This window comes from Bos mutus, chromosome 21 (genome assembly GCF_027580195.1).
Source record: "Bos mutus isolate GX-2022 chromosome 21, NWIPB_WYAK_1.1, whole genome shotgun sequence".
Taxonomy (NCBI): Eukaryota; Metazoa; Chordata; class Mammalia; order Artiodactyla; family Bovidae; genus Bos; species Bos mutus.
This window is the reverse complement of record NC_091637.1, coordinates 40,302,300-40,325,136: the sequence shown is the minus strand read 5'-3', so window position 1 is coordinate 40,325,136 and position 22,837 is coordinate 40,302,300. Positions and strand designations below refer to the sequence as shown.

General features: G+C 37.6%; 1 protein-coding gene across 3 annotated transcripts in view; it reads right to left on the bottom strand.

Moving 5' to 3' along the window:
- The window catches only part of G2E3 (G2/M-phase specific E3 ubiquitin protein ligase), a 71,927-nt gene that overhangs the window by 34,243 nt on the left and 14,847 nt on the right, over positions 1 to 22,837 (bottom strand). For 2 of the 3 annotated variants that reach the window (XM_070358664.1, XM_070358665.1), the window contains exons 2-4: positions 8,764 to 8,804; positions 4,042 to 4,139; positions 1,064 to 1,165 (exon numbers count right to left, since the gene is read on the bottom strand). In XM_070358664.1, the coding sequence (XP_070214765.1) occupies positions 1,064 to 1,165; positions 4,042 to 4,139; positions 8,764 to 8,804 (241 nt within the window). The remainder of the gene's footprint in view (positions 1 to 1,063; positions 1,166 to 4,041; positions 4,140 to 8,763; positions 8,805 to 22,837) is intronic. The other variant, XM_070358666.1, reaches the window with a different exon arrangement.

Genomic DNA, 22,837 nt, shown 5'->3' with positions numbered 1-22,837 from the left:
CTGAATGCTTCCCTTATAGAACTTCTTGTATGAAGCTGCTTATTTTTTCATCCTCCTCCATTTCCAGACTTGACAAGGAATGGACATAAATATAGATAGAGGTAGGGAGAAGGACAAACAGAACATTGTTTTAAGTTCTGTGCTGCAGACTGTAGGCCACTACTCTACCTTCAGACTTAAAAAGATCTGGTCCTAGAACCTAATGTCACCTACCTAACTTCCTCCAGACTTTGGCACCCTCCTCTGTATTTTAATTCTTGTTATCATTCTAAATGACTTCTGCACTGATAGGACAATCTTTTTGTTTTTACTTCCTCAATTAAAATGTGTCAATGCACTTCATCTCCACTTCAGTGTAATGAAGAGTCCTCTCATCAGCCAAAACTGCTCCACCATGGAAGTCGTCAATTCCAGTGCCCCATTCTCTGAACAGAAGCCCCTGTACTTCCAATCTTCTCGTTCTGTAACTCTCATGGTTTCTACTCAGAACACATGGAGACCTACAGTCCATTCCCTCATGTAGTAACAGCCATCACAGAGAAGATTCACAAACTGTAACTGAATGAATAAGGAGTTAAAGTTCAGAATACTTATCTCGGAGAGCAGGCGAAGGCACTGAACATAAGCAAACTGTGTCACAGAAGAGCCACAAGACAGAAGGAGACCATAAATGATTGGTCTGTAGAGCTGTGTAGTTTCCATCTCAAGCTATCTCTCCAACCCAGCAACTGAGGCATAAGAATGAAAAGTAAATAACTGGATTGCCTCAGGATAGAAGATGTGAAGAACAATTCAGTGGAAGTAGGATCATAATTCTGATGGTAAGAGTGGATGAAACGATGGGTAGGTTGGAAGACAAGCAGTGAAATCAGTATTGCCACACATGTTAATCCAAGGTTGGTTTAGCTCTTTCATTTGAAAAAATACAAAATGTTCTAAAATTTACTGTGACAAAAATAACATAAAATCAATGTCTTATCAATTTCTAGTACAGAATGTGATGCAAAAGACTTCCTTAATACTGACAATATTTATGGTGCAATGAGTAAAGTAATTTACTTACCAGTTTAGAAGCCCTAGTCACTTCTTTCCTGATATCTTCTATTAGAAAACCATAAACTCCTTCTTCTTCTTTACCCCTCTGCCAAATTCCACTTGACATCAACTATGAATATATTCTCAATTAGAAAATAAACTCTAAGAAACTTGTTTGGAATAAAAAATATATATCTATAATATTCCAATAAAAATGGATATAAAACACTCTAATTTCAAGTATCTCTTACCTATAATAGTTATTTTTCATAGTCAAAGTAAGAGGCTACTCATATTGTTTGATTTCAAAGACACTATATATTAACATGTTATATAACCAAACTGGTTTCTAAAAAGTATCATAGAAAATAACAGGGAAAGGGAAGGAAGACAAACAATAAACACTTATGATCAAGTTTTAGGCGGGAAAAAGCGGCATATACTGAAAGATGTATATGTAATAGTAATAAATACTATGGAGATAATTATCAGTGATATTTCAGGTTAACTATAAATCTAGCTGGATTCTGAATCATAAAAGACGTAATTATAGATAATCTATTGAATTATAGTTAATGAAAATAAATTTTTTAAAATAGGTTTTAACCTCAGTTTAAATATATTAAGGGAACATGAATCAAGAAAAAGCATGAGGCTGTGAATAAGTACTGGCTTGCAAACCAGGATCTGAGCCCAACTTTCTGGAGCCCTAAGCAAGTAATTCAGTGTTTCTAATATTAAACACAAAAATAAAAACAACAGACTAGGTTGTTTCCAAGTCTCAGCTCTAATATTCCATTATCATTTATAATATTACTATACCTTCCCGTTCACAATGAAACACCAGTCCTGTAAGTGTTGAACTAGGGTCAACGTGTTTTGGGATTACTACACTCGTTAATAAAATAAGAAAGAACATAAGGGAAATTTTGATATGACCAAGTTAAATATATTAAATAACTCAGTAATACTTCAGACTTGTGATTAGAGATTTTAATCAGTGTATCTTAAAAAATCCCAAAAGGGCCATAGATTACTTAAAAATTACAGGGGGGAAAAAAAAAAAAAACCAACACACTGACTAATAATAAAATAGGTCTCTTCTAATTCTATTACATAAAAAGTAAAATGAACTGTTTAGAAATATAAAAAGGTTTTCTTTTGTGATACAAACTGTAAGACTCTGTGTTGTTGGTAGTGTTGTTGTTGTTTATTCACTAAGTCCTGTCTGACTCTTTTGTGACCCCACGGACTGTAACCTACCAGGCTCCTTTGTCCATGGGATTTCCCAAGCAAGAGTACTGGAGTGGGTTGCCATTTCCTTCTCCAGGGGATCTTCCTGACCCAAGAACTGAATCGACATCTCCTGCATTGGCAGGCAGATTCTTTACCACTGAGCCACTTGGGAAGCCCTGTAAGACTCTAAGCCCTATATGACTCTAAGACAAATAATCTGGAATATCAACTTCATGTTCCCCTAAGTCTTGGTACAAAGTAATTAGGTTCCTAGATCAGTTTACAAACCTTAGAGAAACACCAAGAATTTATGTTAAAGTATTACTCAAGGAAGCATCTAAGTTTTAACATGGATGCTGTTGTAAGAATAAAAATACGCCCCTAAATTTGTTGATACTCCTCCCTTAAAAGTGGTGGGAACTAATTTCCTTCTCCTTAAGTGTGAGCTAGAATCATGACTCACCTCTAACAGAATAAAGGAAAAGTAATAGTGGTATATGATTATAAAAACTAGGTCATATAGTTCCATCTTGGTGTATATCTATCCCTTTCTTTTATTACTTGCTCTGGGAGAAGCCTGATGTCATGCTGTGGGCAGCCCTACAGAGGTGCCCAGGAAGTAAGGAACTGAGGCCTCCTGCCAAGAGACAAGAGAACTGAGGCCAAAAGCCACATAAGTGAGCCACTGGAGGTGGATACTCCAGCCTGTCAAGCTTTCAGATGACCAAACCATGCTGACATGTCAACTGTAGCCTCATGTAGAAGAGGCCCTAAGCCAGAACCACCCATCTCAGCCAATACTACATTTCTGTGCCCCATAAACCACTTAAGAACAGAAACAGAGTCACAGATGTAGAAAACAAACTTATGGGTACCAAAGGGGAACAGTCAGGGAGTGGGGAGAAGGATAAACTGGGAGACTGGGATTGACATATACACACTATTATATTAAAAATAGATAACTAATAAGAACCTACCGTATAGCACAGGGAACTCTACTCAATACTCTGTACCCTATATGGGAAAAGAATCTAAAAAAGAGTGGATATGTGTGTGTGTGTGTGTGTATATATATAAAATTGATTCACTTATAAGCTGCTAAATTTCACTTATAAGCTGGACAATCAGTGAAGCAGCAATACATATCTATTGCAAGTGCCAAGGAATACTGTATATACTCATGTAACCTTGGCATCATGCTAAGGCAGTGACGGTACCACTAGTATCTTAAAGCAGATTCAATGAGATGAGAAGTTGGTAGAGGGAATGGGGAAAAAATGAGAGACAATTCTCAATATATCATCATTTTTTCTTGCAACTGAGTGATCCATAAATTAACCTATTTCCTTTTCCACAAATATTTATTACCTGCAGTCAAAATTTCTCTTCAGGTTCTCCGTGAAATAAAATACTTTTATTTTACTTCCTGAGCCTTCAAACAGGTCCTTTCTGATAATTATCACTAGCAGCCATGTAAACAACAAAGTTGCAAAATGAACAACTCCCTTACAGACCTAACCATTTTATTTTTCCACTGAGGCCCCAAAGGGTTAGACAAAAATAAGTAGGTAATGATGACAAGTATTACTATGTATCAAGTCATTTCAGAATCTTAGAATATGATAAATGAAAAATCTTATTTTTACATAGCAAAAGAGATCCAGGAAAGTTAAATGACTTATCCATTTCTCAGAAACCAGCCATCAGGATCAAATTCTCTTCTTTAGAAGAATACCAAATTTTTAGGATTTAATTAAAAATTATACTCACCAAACAATAGTAATGTACAGTGAGATTCCATTTCTCATTAGTTTTCTTTTCTCCATATTTAATAGGACAGTCATCATTTTTTCGACAGAAAACACAAGCTAACAGTGAAAAAAGTAATAGATATAAAAAAATTTAAACAAAAAACAAAAAAAAACAAACCCTATGGAATTGGTGTTTCTCTCAACGATGTGTCCAGTTCTTTTTGAGAACAAATTACATTATATTATTTTCAGTAAACTAAGACTTTCAATACCTACTGCTAAAACAATGTGACTTTACATTTTTAAATTAATCTTTAACAAAATTGGCAACTCATTGAAAACAACCAATTAGTAAACTCTAAAACTTCATCTCTCCACTAAAGCAATGATAATGCTGCCAAACCCATCAGAATCAACTTTTCAGAAAGTCTGAAATCTGATTTAAAAACTTGAAATAATGAGAAAAATGCTTAATAAACAAGCTGCCAAAATTTGATGACAGATCTGTGGCATTTTAACTTACCTGCCTACTATCCCTCACTCTCCAACCAGGCAATGGCCTTAAGCCCAGAATCAATGTGTATTGTTCCTTAGGCCATGCTCCTGGTGTGGACTGTCTTAAGAGGAGGGAATATGGACCTTGTTAGAGAAATGTGATTGTGTGTGTTCTGACATGTATGGTGGCTCCCCAGGGGATGGGTTCAGATGCCTGCCCTTCTTTCATCTGTGTAAGAACTTTCTCAGGGCTGGAGTGTGACTGTCAGAAGCATTTAAGACAAATATACTAGAGGCAGCAGCTTGAAGCAAAGGATAACAGGGCAAGTAGGCAAAGACCAAAAAGGCTAGGAAAGAAGAGACTAGGTAAAGGAAGATACATGGGAAGATAAGGGCTCTGAAAAGCTCCCATATATACGAGGGAATCTAGAAGGACATCACATGCCCAGGGCTGGATGCATGCTCAGAAATGACCCTAAGAACTCTAAGCTTTCACCTCTGGCTGATCTTTAGGCTTGTAGACCCATAGAGCAAGCCTATATGAAAAAGGAATGATCCCAATCAGTAACTTTATTTTAACAATAAAGAACTAGAAAAAGAACATATTAAACCCAAAACTAGCATAAGAAAGGCAATAATAGAGATAAGAACAGAAATAAATGACATACAGAATAGAGAGAATAAATGCAAACAAAGCTGGTTCTTTGAAAAGGTCAACAAAACTGGCAAACCTTTAGCCAGAGAAAAAGAGAAGACTCAAAACTTATAATGAAACTACAGAAATCAAGAGTGTGGTACTGACATAAGGACAGACATACAGATCAATGGAAAAGAGTCCAGAAATAAACTCAGGTATCAATGGTCAATTAAATTTTGAACAAGGATTCCAAGATCATTCAATGGGGAAAAACAGTCTCTTTAACAAAGGGGGCTGCGACAACTGGAAAGTCACATGCAAGATAGTAAAAGTGAATCCTTCTCCATAAACTATACAAAAATTAACTCAAAATAGATCAAAGACTTAAACATAAGAGCCAAAACTATAAACCACTTAGAAGAAAACACAGGGGGGGAAAATCTTCAAAACCTTGGTTTGGCGATAGTTTTTCAGATACCACATGACACCAAAAACAAAAGCAATAAAAGAAAAAAAAAGATAAACTGGACTTCATCAAAATTTAAAACTTCTGTGCATCAAAGACAACTATCAACACAGGGAAAAGTCAATCTACAGAATGGTTAAATACATTTGGAAATCATATACCTTTTAAGAGTCTAGTGTTCGTAAGCTTTACAACCCAACAAGAAAAACACAACTCAATCTTAAAATGGGACAAAGCATCTGAATAAACATTTCTCCGAAGAAGATATGGCTAAAACAAAAAATCTCAAATAACAAATGCTGTCAAGGAGATAGTGAAATCAAAACCCTCATATACTGCTAGGTGAAATGTAATAATAGTACAATCACTTTGGAAAATAGTGAGCAGTTCTTCAAAAAGTTAAACATAGTTACTATATAACAATTTCACTACTGGTTATATATAATACCAAAGAATTAAAAACAGATGTTCAAACAAATATTTGTATATTAATCTTCATAGCAGCACTGTTCACAATAGCCAAAAAGGGAAAACAAATCAAATTTCCATTCATCCATCAAATAGATGGATGAATGATGAATGGGTTAACAAAATATACAATAACCATATAACGGAGTTATCTTTCAGCTATAAAAAGGAATGAAATACTGATATATGCTACAACAACAGATGAGTCTTTCTATGAGTGTTACCATAGAAACACTATGGTAAGTCAAAGAATCCAAGCACAAAAGGTCACAAATTACATGATTCCATTTATATAATAGATTACATTATCCAAAACAGGTAAATCCATAGAGACAGACAAAAAGTAGGCTGGTTGTCTTCACAAGCTGAGGACAGAAGAAATGAGAAGTAACTACCTACTGGATAGTTTCCTTCTGGAGGGATAATGCTTTGGAACTAGACAGTGTTAACAGCTACACAACTCTGAATGAAGTGCCACCCTTCAAAATAGTTAATATGATAAATTCTATGTTCTTTATCACAATAATAAAACTTTAAAGGCAAATCGCGGAGTCAGGGAGATCTGAGTGAAGACCTAGTTCTACACTCTTGCTGTGTAACCCTGAACAGGTCACATAAACACTTTATGGTTCTGGTTCCTCGTCTTATAAAAGCAAGGACAACAATAGCACTTACCTCAGACTATGACTTAATGAGCATTAAATGAGATAATATATAGCAATATAATTAAAAAGGTATGCACAAAGGTAGACCTGAATGTTACTAATATAATTACCAATCCTTTTTATCTTATGATATTTATTCGTACATGGTATTTCTAATACCATACTAACAAAACAAGGAAAAAAATCACTAGTTGAAAAGACTGAGTATCTCACGGCAGTTAATCAATATAAGATGGAATGAACGTGAACTCTAAATGAACTCTAAATGTATGGAACATAAAGCCCCTTTCAATCTCCCCTAACCAATCTACACTGGAGTGTAACATGACCAAGTAATAAAATGTTTATTATGTTAAACCATTAAAACCTCAGGGTTTACCTACTACAGCAGCTAATCTTATTTACCTTATTTAATATGTAATCAAGAATGGATGTTATATGTTGAAAATGTACTGTATCTGTCAACAGGTTACTCACAAAATAGATTTCAGGACTGGAAAGAAACCAATACTTAATATTGTGAAACATCCATCCTGTATTTGCTCTCCCTCACTACAGCTTGATGGAGCTGCATCTGCTATATGCTATGGACTTGTGCTTTCCATCTGTTTCCCTCCTCTCTTTGCCTGGTACCAAGGCCCTGGGCACAGAACAGACCAGGTTTCAGGCATGCATTTTTGTAAGTAGGTTACTTTTGATTTTATTTGTACTTTGCATATTAATTTTAACATTTAAAATTCTGTAAAATTGTTCCAACTTTATTACATTTATTAATACCACCTTCTACAAACGATTCTACACCTTTCACATAACCCTTGAGCAAACGATAGTGGTTATGTTACAGTAATAAAATGAACACGTTCATTCAAGTAAAAAGCTGAGACAAACTTAAGAAAAATACTAACCAAATAACAGTAACAGGTGATATTTACATTTGACAAATATAAGACGGTAGCCCATGAACTACTAAGTTTCAGAACTATTAGCATAACTGATAGAAGTATATAGGTAAAAGTAGGAAAGCAAAGTAGAGGGAGGTTTAAGGGCATAAATTTCCTTACCCAATGATAGGCAGTTAATAGATACTCTATGCTGCTGCTGCTGCTAAGTCACTTCAGTAGTGCCCGACTCTGTGTGACCCCATAGACAGCAGCCCACCAGGCTCCCCCATCCCTGGGATTCTCCAGGCAAGAACACTGGAGTGGGTTGCCATTTCCTTCTCCAATGCATGAAAGTGAAAAGTGAAAGTGAAGTCACTCAGTCGTGTCCGACCCTCAGCGACCCCATGTACTCTAGCCTTCCAGGCTCCCCCATGCATGGGATTTTCCAGGCAAGAGTACTGGAGTGGGGTGCCACTGCCTTCTCCAATAGATACTCTATAAGTGAGAGTAAAGATTCAGTTTTAAGTGTAATACTTTTAGAGGCAATCAAACAATAAATTTTAAAAAGGGTAGATCAGGTGAAGTAGTGGCAACTGAGTATAAAGTAACAATTTAAAAGTTTCATCTTCCATAGTAGCAAATCAATACATACTATTTATAACTAATAAATGAAGAAAACAACTAAAAGTAAAGTCTACATCTGTTTGAGGAGATGGTTGTGAGCACTAACAGGCAAGTTTTCCTTTTCATGTTAAACTTTTGTACATTAACTGTTCTCATTTGCATTTTATCTTTTGTAAGAAGAAAAATCACACAAAAAGGTAAAAAAAAAATCGTATTTATTAAAGAAATAATACTGTTTTGTTCAAATACAAACCACATTTGATAAATACAGAATATACAAATAAAATTTGGCAAATTATCCTTTTCTAGCAGATTTTTGTTGAAATTAATACATAAAACATTATACTTCAGTATATAGAAACACGATCTAAGCATGGATCAGGAAATTCATTCCTAGTGTTTGAGTAGCAGTCTAAAAGATTAATTGTAATTAAAAAAAAAGCAAGAATGATGTATCGTAATATTTTAAGTTAAATTTGAAAATATTTTAAATATGATTACTTACTAGAATTCTGTGAGCCTCCAGGTTTACTTTCATTCATTTTACTAGGAAAAATAAGAATATACAATCAGACATCTTAATTTCAAAATTCTCAAATTACCCATTTTATTTAGATTTAGTCAGTGTATGATAACGAACAAGCTGCATGATCATTTCTTACTCCAGTACTTTATTTCCTTACCTTTCCACATCTAAGACCAGTAATTTTCAACAAAGGTGGTAAATTCTGGGGACAGTGTAGAAATTGGAAGAAATGTTTTTTAGTTATCAAAAAGATTAAGATGACTACTGGTATTCACTGAAAAGGAGACCCAACTCAGGACATACCAGGAACACAGACTTAAGACTTTCAACTTTCTAGCAGTTTCACAAATCTACTGTAGAAAATTCCATAAACACATGATTACAGCACCTCACCTAAAATAAATATAAAAATTTTAACTTATAAACAATATTTAGTCAGTATCCCAACAACAGATTTATATTTGAGATTCAATTTCTCCAGCTTATAATTTCTTACCCTTCCCCTCTGCAGATGAATTCCAACTACTGCTTACTTAAGTTTATTGGATTGATAATTCAGAATGATTGAGGTCCACAATACAGGTTAACTTGCAAGATTATAAACTAATGTTTCTTTATAAGAAATCACAATTTCTATGTGGCTATGTCTTGTCCTCCTCTTTCCCTTCAAACTATAAGGACCTGGGCATCTCTCTTGGTTCAACACTGCAATGACGTTCTGTCTAGATTTTTATAATATATGTTCAGACAACTGTAAGACTTTAAAAAAGGTACCTGAGGTTTCTTAATCACTAGCCTCAGAACTCTGACCTAAACAAGTGTTTCTGCATCTTTACAAATAGAAAAGAATAAAAGTGAGTATCAATGTCACATATCACCAAAAAAAAAAAAATATATATATATATATAGGAATATATAGTGCTTCATGCTGAAAAGTCTCCAAATATCACTGGCAGCAAGATGATGGTCATAAGAAAGATCTCCAGAGCTATCAAACCATGAACAAGAAAGGTTTTTCCTGTTTTCAACAATCTAATAGGTACTCTATACAGCTTTTCAAAATGTATTAATACACAGTATTCCACACAGACCAATGGAATAAAAATAAAGAGCCCAGAAACAGATTCAGACTTTTCGGGTCACTTGATTTTTAACAAAGGCAACAATGAGAAAAAGAAGTCTTTTATCAACAAATGATGCTGGAAAAAATGGATCTCTGGATGGAAAATTGGGAAACTTGAGATTCACCCTTTACACCATAAATAAAAATTAGTTTCAAGTGGATCACAGACTTTACTGTGATAGCTAAAACTATTTAAGTTTTAAAATAACTTCATCAAATTTAAAAGATTCTACCCATCATAAGATATCATTAAGAAGGTAAATTCTGCATGCCACATACTAGGAGAAAATATTTATAAAAGTGTGTCAGGCAAAGACTTGTACCCAGAATACATAAAGAACTAAAACAATACAAAGCCAACAACTAAGAAATGGGCAAAAGACATTAACAGACACTTCATGAAACAAGATATACAAATGGCCAATAAACACGTAAAAAATGCTCAACATCATTGCTAATTAGGATGATTAAAAACTAAAACCACTATGAAGACTACTTTATACCTGTAAAAATGTCTAAGATTAGAAAGACTATAATACCAAACATTGGAAAGGATATGAAGCAACTAGGAATTCTCACAAATTGTTGATGGGAATGTAAAATGGAATAATCATTTTGCAAAGTTTTAGCTGTTTCTTAAAAGTTAAACGTATATACCCAAGCACCTAGCCTTTGATGTAGGAGTTTCACAGCCAGGTATACATCCAAGAGAAATAAACAAACATATAGACTAAAAACTTTATATAAAAATGCTCATAGCAGCTGTCTTCATGATACTCCCGAACTGGAAGCCTACAAGTCCATCAACAAGAAAACTGACATGCAAATTTCAGTGTATTAAAAAAATGTAATACTACTTAGCAGTGAAAAGGTAACAAGTGCTGAGGATGCAATAAAACAGATGAATCTACAAACATGTTGCGTCAAAGAAACCGCACACTATTATTATCTACATTATTCCAATTACATGAAGTTCTTTACCTTTTTTAAAAAAGTAACTTACCAGGGAAAAAATATCATAACAGTACTTGTCTCTCAACTGGGAAGATGATGGGAAGTAACTTAAGTAAACTTTCTGAAATACCCTTCTCTTCCTAGGATAATCTAAGTAAGCAATTTTAGGAGAAGAAATGTTCAAAAAGCTCTTAATTCTGTAATTTTCAAGCAAACACCACCTTAAGCCCACTTTACAGCTCAGACCTAATGTTGATTCTTTTACACATAACCTTGGTTTTGCTTTGACTCTATCAAAACACTACTTCATTTAAATTTTTCTTCAGTGCCACCCTTCTACAAAATCCTGTAAGAAATCTATTTTACTCTTTGGGGCAAAGTCTTGTGGTTCCCCTGGTCTGTGATCTCTCTCACTGCATTGTCAACAAACCTAACTTAATCACACTACAGGTTTATCCCTGGTGGTTTTAGGCCAGCTGGCCTAGAACAGGTGAAAGGCAAATGTCACAAACATACACTGGGGAGTCTGTTTAAAGGGTATATAGGAGTTCCTTTCACTATTCTTACAGCTATTTTCTAAGCTTACTTGTACTTGTGTACTTGTATTAGCTTCTCAGTCGTGTCTGACTCTTTATGACCTCATGGACTATATAGCCTACCAGGCTCCTCTGTCCATGGAATTCTCCAGGCAAGAACACTGGAGTTGGTTGCCATTCCTTTCTCCAGGGAAACTTCCTGACCCAGAGATCGAACCCAGGTCTCCGTATTGCAGGTGGATTCTTTACCATCCAAGACATGTGGGAAGTCCTTTCTAAGCTAAAGATTATATAAAAATTAAAAGTTACTCCCAAACAGGATAATGTTCCAAAGGTACTACAAGACTCATATTTTTGACTAGTTCGCATCAGCTTTCTTCCTAATCCACAGCATCCCAATGATGATTTACTTCAGTCAGGAGTCTCTAAAACAAAACTTCAAAAAAAAAAACACCTCACGTGATTTTAACTAGATTTTATCATTTTGTTTCCAGTACATGAATCTTAAGTCTTCCTAAGTGAAAAGAGGAGAATAATGCTAGGTACATATATATCTCAGTAACAGCCCAAGTCTTGGTCTTAGAAATACTACTAAAGTATTCCTCCCTTCCCTGAGAAACCATTAACAATTTAATGAAGAACTCCAGAAGGCCACTATCTAGACATATTCTGAGTCTCCTGTATTGCTTACCTCCACTTGGTCAGTCACTGACATTCAGTCTGAATCTCCTCCCTTCAAAAGTTGGAGCCTAATCTTTTTTTTTCTTGACTGTGGCTGTGCTTAGTAACTTCCACCAAATAGTCTGGCAGAAGTGACAAAGCGTAATTAGGTCATAAAAGGCATTATGACTTCCTCCTTCTATCACGGATCCCTTGCACTAGAGGAAGCTTACTGCCATGTCCTAAAGACTCACGATGCTCCTAGGAGAGCTCCACTTGGCAAAGAACTGAGGCATTTACCCACAATCATATATATGTGAACTATTTTAGAAATAAATCATCCAGCCCCATTCAAGCCTTTATAAGACTGCAGTGTGGTTGACAGCCTAAGAGCAACTTCATGGAAGACCCAAAGCCAGAATCACACAGCTAAGCTGTTCCCAAATTTCTGACTCACAGAAACTGACAAATAATAAATGTCTGTTCTTATAAGGCACCAAGTTTTGCAGTGATCTGCTACACAGCAATAGATAACAAATATAATCAAGTAAGCCAGACTCCCACTCACTCTGAGTGGCTGTATTAACAGTTTTTTTGGTGGAATTCTTAGGGTTTTCAATAAATAAGATCCTGCTATTTGCAAACATATTTTTACTTCCTGTTTTCTGACATAGATGCTTTCATTTCTATTTCTCGCCTGATTGCTCTGGCTAGGACTTCTAGTACTCGCTGAACAGGAGAGGTGAGAATGGGCACCCCTGTCCTGTTTCTGATCCTACAGGAGAAGTTTTCAACCTTCTACCATTGAGTAAAATGAAAACTGTGAGCCTGTCATCTATGACCTTTAAAATGTTGAGGTACTTCCCCCTTCTATACCCATTATGTTGAGAATTTTTATCATGAAAGGATGATCAGTTCATTTCATTCACTCAGTCATGTCCAACTCTTTGTGACCCCAGGGACTGCATCACGCCAGGCTTCCATGTCCATCACCAACTCCCGGAGCTTACTCAAACTCATGTCCATCCAGTCGGTGATGCCATCCAACCATCTCATCCTCTGTCGTCCCCTTCTCCTCTTGCCTTCAATCTTTCCCAGCATCACAATCTTTTCCAAGGAGTCCGTTCTTCACCTTGGGTGGCCAAAGTATTGGATTTTCAGCTTTAGCATGAGTCCTTCCAATGAATATTCAGGACTGATTTCATTTAGGAATAACTGGTTACATCTCCTTGCAGTCCAAGGGACTCTCAAGAACATTACAATTCAAAAGCATCAATTCTTCGGCACTCAGCTTTCTTTACAGTCCAACAGTCACATCCATACAGGACTGACTACTGGGAAACCATAGCTTTGACTAGAACGATCTTTGTTGGCAAAGTAATACCTCTGCTTTTTAGTATGCTGTCTAGGTTGGTCATTGCTTTTCTTCCAAGGAGCAAGTGTCTTTTAATTTCATGGCTGCAGTCACCATCTGCAGTGATTTTGGAGCCCCCCAAAATAAAATCTCTCACTATTTACATTGTTTCCCTATCTATTTGCCATGAATTGATGGGAAAAGATGTCATGATCTTAGTTTTCTGAATGTTGGCTTTTAGCCTACAATTTCACTCTCCTCTTTCACTTTCATCAAGAAGCTCTTCAGTTTTTCTTCGCTTTCTGCCATAAGGGTGGTGTCATCTGCACATCTCTCCTGATATTTCTCCTGGCAATCTTGATTCCAGCTTGTGCTTCTTCCAGCCCAGCATTTCTCATGATGTACTCTGCATAGAAGTTAAATGAGCAGGGTGACAATATACAGACAGCCTTGACGTACGTACACCTTTTTCTATTTGGAACCTGTTGTTCCATGTCCTGTTCTAACTGTTGCTTCCTGACCTGCATACAGATTTCTCAGGAGCCAGGTCAGGTGGTCTGGTATTCCCATCTCTTGCAGAATTTCCCACAGTTTGCTATGATCCACACAGTCAAAGGCTTTGGCATAGTCAATAAAAGCAGTAGTAGATGTTTTTCTGGAATTCTCTTGCTTTTTCAATGATCCAGTGGATGTTGGCAATTGGATCTCTCATTCCTCTGTCTTTTCTAAATACAGCTTGAACATCTGAAGTTCTCAGTTCATGTTGAAGTCTGGCTTGGAGAATTTTAAGCATTACTTTGCTAGCGTGTGAGATGACTGCAATTGTGCAGTAGTTTGAGCATTCTTTGGCATTGCCTTTCTCTGGAATGAAAACTGACCTTTTCCAATCCTGTGGCCACTGTTGAGTTTTCCAAATTTGCCACATATTGAGTGCAGCACTTTAACAGCATTATACTTTAGGATTTGAAATAGCTCAGCTGGAATTCCATCACCTCCACTAGCTTTGTTCATAGTGATGCTTCCTAAGGCCCATCTGACTTCACATTCCAGGATGTCTGGCTATAGGTGAGTGACCACACCATAGTGGTTGTCTGGGTCACGAAGATGTTTTCTGTATAGTTCTTCTGTGAATTCTTGCCACCTCTTAGTATCTTTTGTCTCTGTTAGGTCCATATCATTTCTTTCCTTTATTGTGCCCATCTTTACATGAAATGTTCCCTTGATATCTCTAATTTTCTTGAAGAGATCTCTAGTCTTTCCCATTCTATTGTTTTCCTCTATTTCTTTGCATTGATTACTGAGGAAGGTTTTCATATCTTTCCTCTCTATTCTTTGGAACTCTGCATTCAAATGGTTATATCTTTCCTTTTCTCCTTTGCCTTTTGCTCCTCCTCTTTTCTCAGCTATTTGTAAGGCCTCCTTAGACAACCATTTTGCCTTCTTGCATTTCTTTTTCTTGGGGATGGTCTTGATCAACACCTCCTGTACAGTGTCACAAACCTCGGTCCATAGTTCTTCAGGCACCCTGTCTATCAGATCTAATCCCTTGAATCTATTTGTCACTTCCACTGTATCATCGTCAGCTATTTGATTTAGGTCATACCTGAATGGTTTAGTGGTTTTCCCTACTTTCTTCAATTAAGTCTGAATTTGGCAATAAGGAATTCATGATCTCAGCCACAGTCAGCTCCTGGTCTTGTTTTTGCTGACTGTATAGAGCTTCTCCATCTTTGGCTGCAAAGAATATAAGCAATCTGATTTCAGTGTTGACCATCTGGTGATATCCATGTGTACAGTTGTCTCTGGTGTTGCTGGAAAACGGTGTCTGCTATGACCAGTGCATTCTCGTGGCAAAACTGTTAGCCTTTGCCCTGCTCCATTTTGTACTCCAAGGCCAAACTTGCCTGTTACTCCAGATATCTCTTGACTTCCTACTTTTTCATTCCAGCCCCCTATAATGAAAAGGACATATTTTTTGGGTGTTAGTTCTAGGAGGTCCTGTAGGTCTTCATAGAATGGCTCAACTTCAGCTTCTTCAGCATTACTGATTGGGGCGTAGACTTGGATTACTGTGATACTGAATGGTTTGCCTTGGAGATCATTCTTTCGTTTTTGAGATTGCACCCAAGTACTGCATTTCGGACTCTTGTTGACTATGAGGGTTACTCCATTTCTTCTAAGGCATTCTTGCCCACAGTAGTAGATATAATGGTCATCTGAGTTAAATTCACCCATTCCAGTCCATTTTAGTTCACTGAGTCTTAAAATGTCAATGTTCACTCTTGCCATCTCCTGTTTGACCACTTTCAATTTACCTTGAGTCATGGGCCTAACAATTCAGGTTCTTATGCAATAGTGCTCTTTACAGCATCGGACTTTACTTCCATCATCAGTCAGATCTACAACTGGGTGCTGTTTTTGCTTTGGCTCTGTCTCTTCATTCTTTCTGCAGTTATTTCTCCAGTCTTCTCCAGTAGCATATTGGGCACCTACCGACCTGGGGAGTTCATCTTTCAGCATCTTATCTTTTTGCCTTTTCATACTGTTCATGGGGTTCTCAAGGCAAGAATAATGAAGTGGTTTGGCATTCCCTTCTCCAGTGGACCACGTTTTTTCAGAACTCTCCATCACGACCCATCCGTCCTGGGTGGCCCTACACAGCATGGCTCATAGTTTCATTGAGCGAGACAAGGCTGTGATCCATGTGGTAAGTTTGATTAGTTTTCTGTGACTGTGGTTTTCATTCTGTCTGCCTTCTGAGGGATGAGGATAAGAGGCTTATAGCTTTCTGATGTGAGCAACTGTGGGGGAAACTGGATCTTGTTCTGATAGGTGGAAAGGATGCTGGATTTTCTTAAAAGTTTTTCTTGTATTTTTTGAGATGACTTTTTTATTTCTCCTTCCATTTGTGTTGTCCTAAGTTGCTTCAGTTGTGTCTGACTCCTTACGACCCTTTGGACAGTAGCCAGCCAGGTTCCTTGATCCATGGGATTCGCAAGACAAGAATACTGGAGTGGGCTGCCATTTCCTACTTCAGGGGATCTTTCCGACCCAGGGATCGAACCTGCATCACTTTCATCTCCTACACTGGCAGGCGGGTTCTTTACCTCTACCACCATCTGGAAAAACTCACTTGTATTATGTTTCACATTTATATATTTGTATATATTGATCCATTCTTACACACAAAGATGAATCCTGATTGATCATGATGTATGATCCTTTTAATGTACTGCTGAATTTGGTTTCCGAGTGTTTTGCTGAGAATTTTTGCATCTATATTCATCAGGGATATTGCCCTGTAGTTTTCTTTTCCTATAGTGTCTTTATCTGGCTTTGGTAACAGGGTGATATTGATGTCAAAAAACGAACTTGGGAGTGGAACACACACTCCAGGAAAGAAACAACAATATGGCCAACAAGCAAAGGAAAGAAGGAATGCTGAAAAATTCTCAAAAATACAGACATTAAACAACACAATCTTAAATGAGCAAAAGAGGGAAGAAACCAAAAGGGAAATTAGAAAATACTTAGAGACCAATGAAAATAAAAACATAACATACTAAAACTTATGATAGGGCTTCCCTGGTGGCTCAGTGGTAGGGAATCTGTGTTCCAATGTAGGAGACACAGGTTTGATCCCTGATCCAGGAATATCCCATGTGCCACAGAGCAACTAAACCCATGTGCCACAGCTATTGAGCTCTAGGAGCCTGGGAGTTGCAACTACTGAAGCTCACACATCCTAGAACCTGTGCTCCACAACAAGAGAAGCCACTGCAATGAGAAGCCTGCACACTCCAACTAGAGAGCAGCCCTCCCTCTCTGCAACGAGAGAAAAGCCTGCGCAGCAACAGAGACCCAGCACAACCAAAACCTGAGGGCATGTATGGATGTGAGAGTTGGACTGTGAAGAAGGCTGAGCGCCAAAGAATTGATGCTTTTGAACTGTGGTGTTGGAGAAGACTCTTGAGAGTCCCTTGGACTGCAAGGACATCCAGCCAGTCCATTCTGAAGGAGATCAGCCCTGGGATTTCTTTGGAAGGAATGACGCTAAAGCTGAAACTCCAGTACTTTGGCCACCTTATGTGAAGAGTTGACTCACTGGAAAAGACTCTGATGCTGGGAGGGATTGGGGGCAGGAGGAGAAGGGGACGACAGAGGATGAGATGGCTGGATGGCATCACTGACTCGATGGACGTGAGTCTGAGTGAACTCCGGGAGTTGGTGATGGACAGGGAGGCCTGGTGTGCTGTGATTCATGGGGTTGCAGAGAGTTGGACACGACTGAGCAACTGAACTGAACTGAAACAAAAAAAACACCTACAGTATACAGCAAAGAGTGATCAGAGGAAAATTTATTACTGGAAATGCAGACATTGAAAAAGAAGATCCCCAAAGAGTAACTTTATACCTCAAGGAGCTAGAAGTGACACCAAACCTAGTAGAAGGAAGGAATTCATAAAGATGAGAGTTTATATAAATGTAAAAAAAAACAGAAAAACAACAGAGAATAAAATAAAAAATTAGTTCTTAAAAAAGATCAACTAAATTGACAAACCTTTAGCTAGTCATTTGACAAAATCCAACACTCTTTCATGACAAAAAACATTTATCAATTTAGGAACAGAAGGGAATTTCCTCAGCATGATAAAGAGCATCTATGAAAAACCCACAGCTAACATCAAACTCAATGGTGAAAAACTGAAAATTTCCACATAAGATCCAGAGCAAAACAGTGATGTCCACTCTCACTGTATCTATTCAACATTGTATTAGAAGTTCTAGACAAAATAACTAGGCAAGAAAATAAATAAAAGACATCTATACTTCCCTAGTGGCTCAGATGGTAAAGAATTCACCTGCAATGCAGGAGACATGGGTTTGATTCCTGCATCAGGAAGATCCCTAGGAGAAGGAAATGGCAACCCACTCCAGTGTTCTTGCCTGTAGAATTCCATGGACAGAGGAGCCTGGCAGGCTATAGTCTATGGGACTGCAAAGAGTCCGACACAATTGAGCAACTAACACTTTCACTTTCAAACTGAAAGCAAGAAGTAGCTCTACTTGTAGAAGACATGATCTTATATGTAAGAAATCCTAATGAATTCATAAAACACTCTGAGAGTTCACAAATCCAAAATAAGTGGTAGGATGCAAGGTCAACACACACACAAAAATCAGTCAAATTTCTATACAACAGCAAAGAACAATCCACAACATTTTAATACCATCGAAAGGACTGAACTACTTAATAATAAATATAACAAAGAGGTACAAGATTTATATATGGAAAGCCACTAACCACTGCAAAAAGAAATGAAATAACCCAAATAAATGGAAAGAACTATGTTCATGATTGGAAGACTTCATATTTTTAAGATGGCCATTCTCCCCAAAGCAATCTATATTCAAGGCAATCTGTATAAAAGTCCAATGATCATTTCTATAGAAATGGAAAATCTGATCCTAAAATTCATAAGAAATTATGACAGCCTGAATAATTAAAGCAATGTAAAAAGTTGAATGAACATACCTCCCAATTTGAAAACTTGCTACAACACGATCATAATAAAAAAATGCTGAGACTGGCATAGGAAAAACATAGAGAAAAAGTTAAGAGCCAAGAAATAAATCCATACATCTATGATAAATTAATTTTCAACAAAAATGTCAAAACCATTCAGTGAAGAAAGAACAGTCTCTTCACCAAATGGTGTTGGGCCAGTTGGGTAGCCACAGGCAAATGAATGAAGTTGGATCTCTATCTCACACTACACACAAAAATTAACTCAAAATGGTTTCAAGATTTAGTATGTAAGAGCCAAAACTATAAAAATCTCAGAAAAAAACATGACCTTGGATTTGGCAATGGTTTCTTATGCATGACACCAAAATTACAAGAAGCAGAAAGAAAAAAAGAGCAGATTGGAAAGAGAAGATACCTGAAAATCACTACTTGATAAGACCCTGATGCTGGGAAAGATTGAAGGCAGGAGGAGAAGGGGATAAAAGAGGATAAGATGGTTGGATGGCATCACTGACTCAATGGACATGAGTTTGACCATGCTCCGGGAGTTGGTAATGGACAGGGAAGACTAGCGTGCTGCAGTTCATGGGGTTGCAAAGAGTTGGACACGACTAAACGACTGAACTTACTAATTGACTTGATAAGGATCTAGTATCCAGAATATATAAGAAACTTACAACTCAACAAAAAAACCAAACCAACTGAAAAACAGAAAGGATCTGAACAGACATTTCTTCCAAGAAAATAATTAAATGGGCAACAAGTACATGAAGAAATGTTCAACATCATATTCCTTCAGTTCAGTTCAGTCGCTCAGTCGTGTCCGACTCTTTGCGACCCCATGAATCACAGCATGCCAGGCCTCCCTGTCCATCACCAACTCCTGGAGTTCACTCAGACTCACATCCATCGAGTCAGTGATGCCATCCAGCCATCTCATCCTCTGTCATCCCCTTCTCCTCCTGCCCCCAATCCCTCCCAGCATAAGAGTCTTTTCCAATGAGTCAACTCTTTGCATGAGGTGGTCAAAGTACTGGAGTTTCAGCTTTAGCATCATTCCTTCCAAAGAAATCCCAGGGCTGATCTCCTTCAGAATGGACTGGCTGGATCTCCTTGCAGTCCAAGGGACTCTCAAGAGTCTTCTCCAACACCACAGTTCAAAAGCATCAATTCTTCGGCGCTCAGCCTTCTTCACAGTCCAACTCTCACATCCATACATGACCACAGGAAAAACCATAGCCTTGACTAGACGGACCTTTGGATATGCAAATGAAAACCATAATGAGATACCACACTTGAGATCTGTGCTAAGGTTACCATAATTGAAAATAAAAGGAAAACAAGCAAAGGCAAGGATATGGAGAAACTGCAACCCTCATACATTGCTAATGAGAATGTAAAATGGTACAGCTACCGTGGACCAGTAGTTCAGCAGTTGCTCAAGGCATCACAGAATTGTCACATTACCCAACAATCACACTGGGTACAGTTTTGGAAAGTTTCCTTTATGCCACTTTACTTTTACAAAAGACCCACATTAATATGTGTTTTTGTTAACCAAAAAGAAATCCAAAAAGGATCTTCATTTACAAAAAAAGATAGTTCTTTATTCTATCCCATTTCAGCTTACAAAAGATGTCATATGAATGCTCTACTTTCAGATGGCTGGGGAAGCCTGTACTTACTGAAAAGATCTGAAAACAGATATTCAAAAAAAAGGGCTTCCTGGTGGCTCACCAATAAAGAATCCGCCTGAAACACAGGAGCTGTAGGAGATGTAGGGTCTTGATCCCTGGGTCAGGAAGATCCCCTGGAGAAAGGAATGGCTACCCACTCCAGTACTCTTGCCAGGAAAATTCCATGGACTGAGGAGCCTGGCAGGCTACAGTCCGTGGGGTCGCAGAGTTGGACATGATTAAAGTGATTTGGCATGCACAGTCAAACAAATACTTGCTCAAAAATGTTCCTAACAGCAATACAGACAATAGCTAAAAAACAGAAACTCATTTCTCTGTCAATCAATAACAGGTATACAAAATGTGGTATATCCATACAACAGAATTTTATTCAGCTATTTTAGAAAATACAGTACTGGTTTATGTGACAACATACATGAATCCTAAAAATATACTAAGAAACTAGAAATGAAAAGTCATTTATGTACTGTTGTTGTCTGGTCATTAAGTAGTGTCCAACTCTATGACCCCATGGACTGCAGCACGCTAGGCTTCCCTGTCCTTCACTATCTCCCAGAGTTTGCTCAAATTCATATTCATTGAGTCGATGATGCCATCCAACCATCTCATTCTCTGTCGCCCCCTTTCTCCTCCTGCCTTCAATCTTTCCCAATCTTTTCCAATGAGTTGGCTCTTTGCATCAGGTGGCCAATGTATTGGATGGAGCTTCAGCTTCAGCATTAAGTCCTTCCAATGAGTATTCAGGGTTGATTTCCTTTAAGATTGACTGTATAATCTCACTTATATGAAGTCTCTAGAACAGGTAAATCTATAGAGACAGAGCAGATTTGGGGTTTCCAGGGATGGCAAAATAGGAAATGTGAAGTGACTGTCTAATGGTATGACTTTTCCTTTTGGAGTGATGACAATGTTTTAGAACTAGATAGAGGTAATGGTTGCACAACACTGTGCATGTGTGAATACATGGCACTGAGCTATACACTTCAAAATTGTTACTTTTTAAAAAAAATTTATTTAATTGGAGGCTAATTACTTTACAATATTGTAGTGGTTTCTGCCATACATTCACATGAATCAGCCATGGGTGTACATGTGCTCCCCATCCTAAATACCCCTCCCATCTCCCTCCCCATCCTATCCCTCAGGGTCATCCCAGTGCACCAGCCCTGAGCACCCTGTCTCATTCATGGAGCCTGGGCTGGCAATCTGTTTCACATATGATAATATACATGTTTCAATGCTATTCTCTCAAATCACCCCAGCCTCACCTTCTCTCCAGAGTCCAAAAGTCTGTTCTTTACATCTGTGTCTCTTTTGCTGTCTCACATATAGGGTCATCATTACCATCTTTCTAAATTCCATATATATGTGTTAATATACTGTACTGGTGTTTTTCTTTGACTTACTTCACTCTGTATAATAGGCTCCAGTTTCATTCACCTCATTAGACCTGATTCAAATGCATTCTTTTTAATAGATGAGTAATATTTCATTGTGTATATGTACCACAGCTTTCTTATCCATTCATCTGCCAACAGACATCTAGGTTGCTTCAATGACCTAGCTATTGTAAACAGTGCTCTGAAGAACACTGGGGTACCAGTGTCTCTTTCAATTCTGGTTTCCTCGGTGTGTATGCCCAGCAGTGGGAATCCTGGGTCATGTGGCAGTTCTATTTCCAGTTTTCTAAGGAATCTCCACACTGTTCTCCATAGTGGCGTTACTAGTTTGCACTCCCACCAACAGTGTAAGAGGGTTCCCTTTCCTCCACACCCTCTCCAGAATTTATCATTTGTAGACTTTTTTGATAGCAGCCATTCTGACCGGTGTGAGATGGTACCTCATTGTGGTTTTGATTTGCATTTCTGATAATGAGTGATGTTGAGCATCTTTTCATGTGTTTGTTAGCCATCTGTACGTCTTCTCTGGAGAAATGTCTGTTTGGTTCTTTGGCTCATTTTTCGATTGGGTCATTTATTTTTCTCAAACTGAGCTGCAGGAGCTGCTTTTGAGATTAATTCTTTGTCAGTTGCTTCATTTGCTATTATTTTCTCCCATTCTGAAGGCTGTCTTTTCACCTTGCTTATAGTTTCCTTTGTTGTGCAAAAGCTTTTAAGTTTAACTAGGTCCTATTTCTCATTTTTGCTTTTATTTCCATTACTCTGGGGGTGGGTCATAGAGGATCCTGCTGTGATTTAT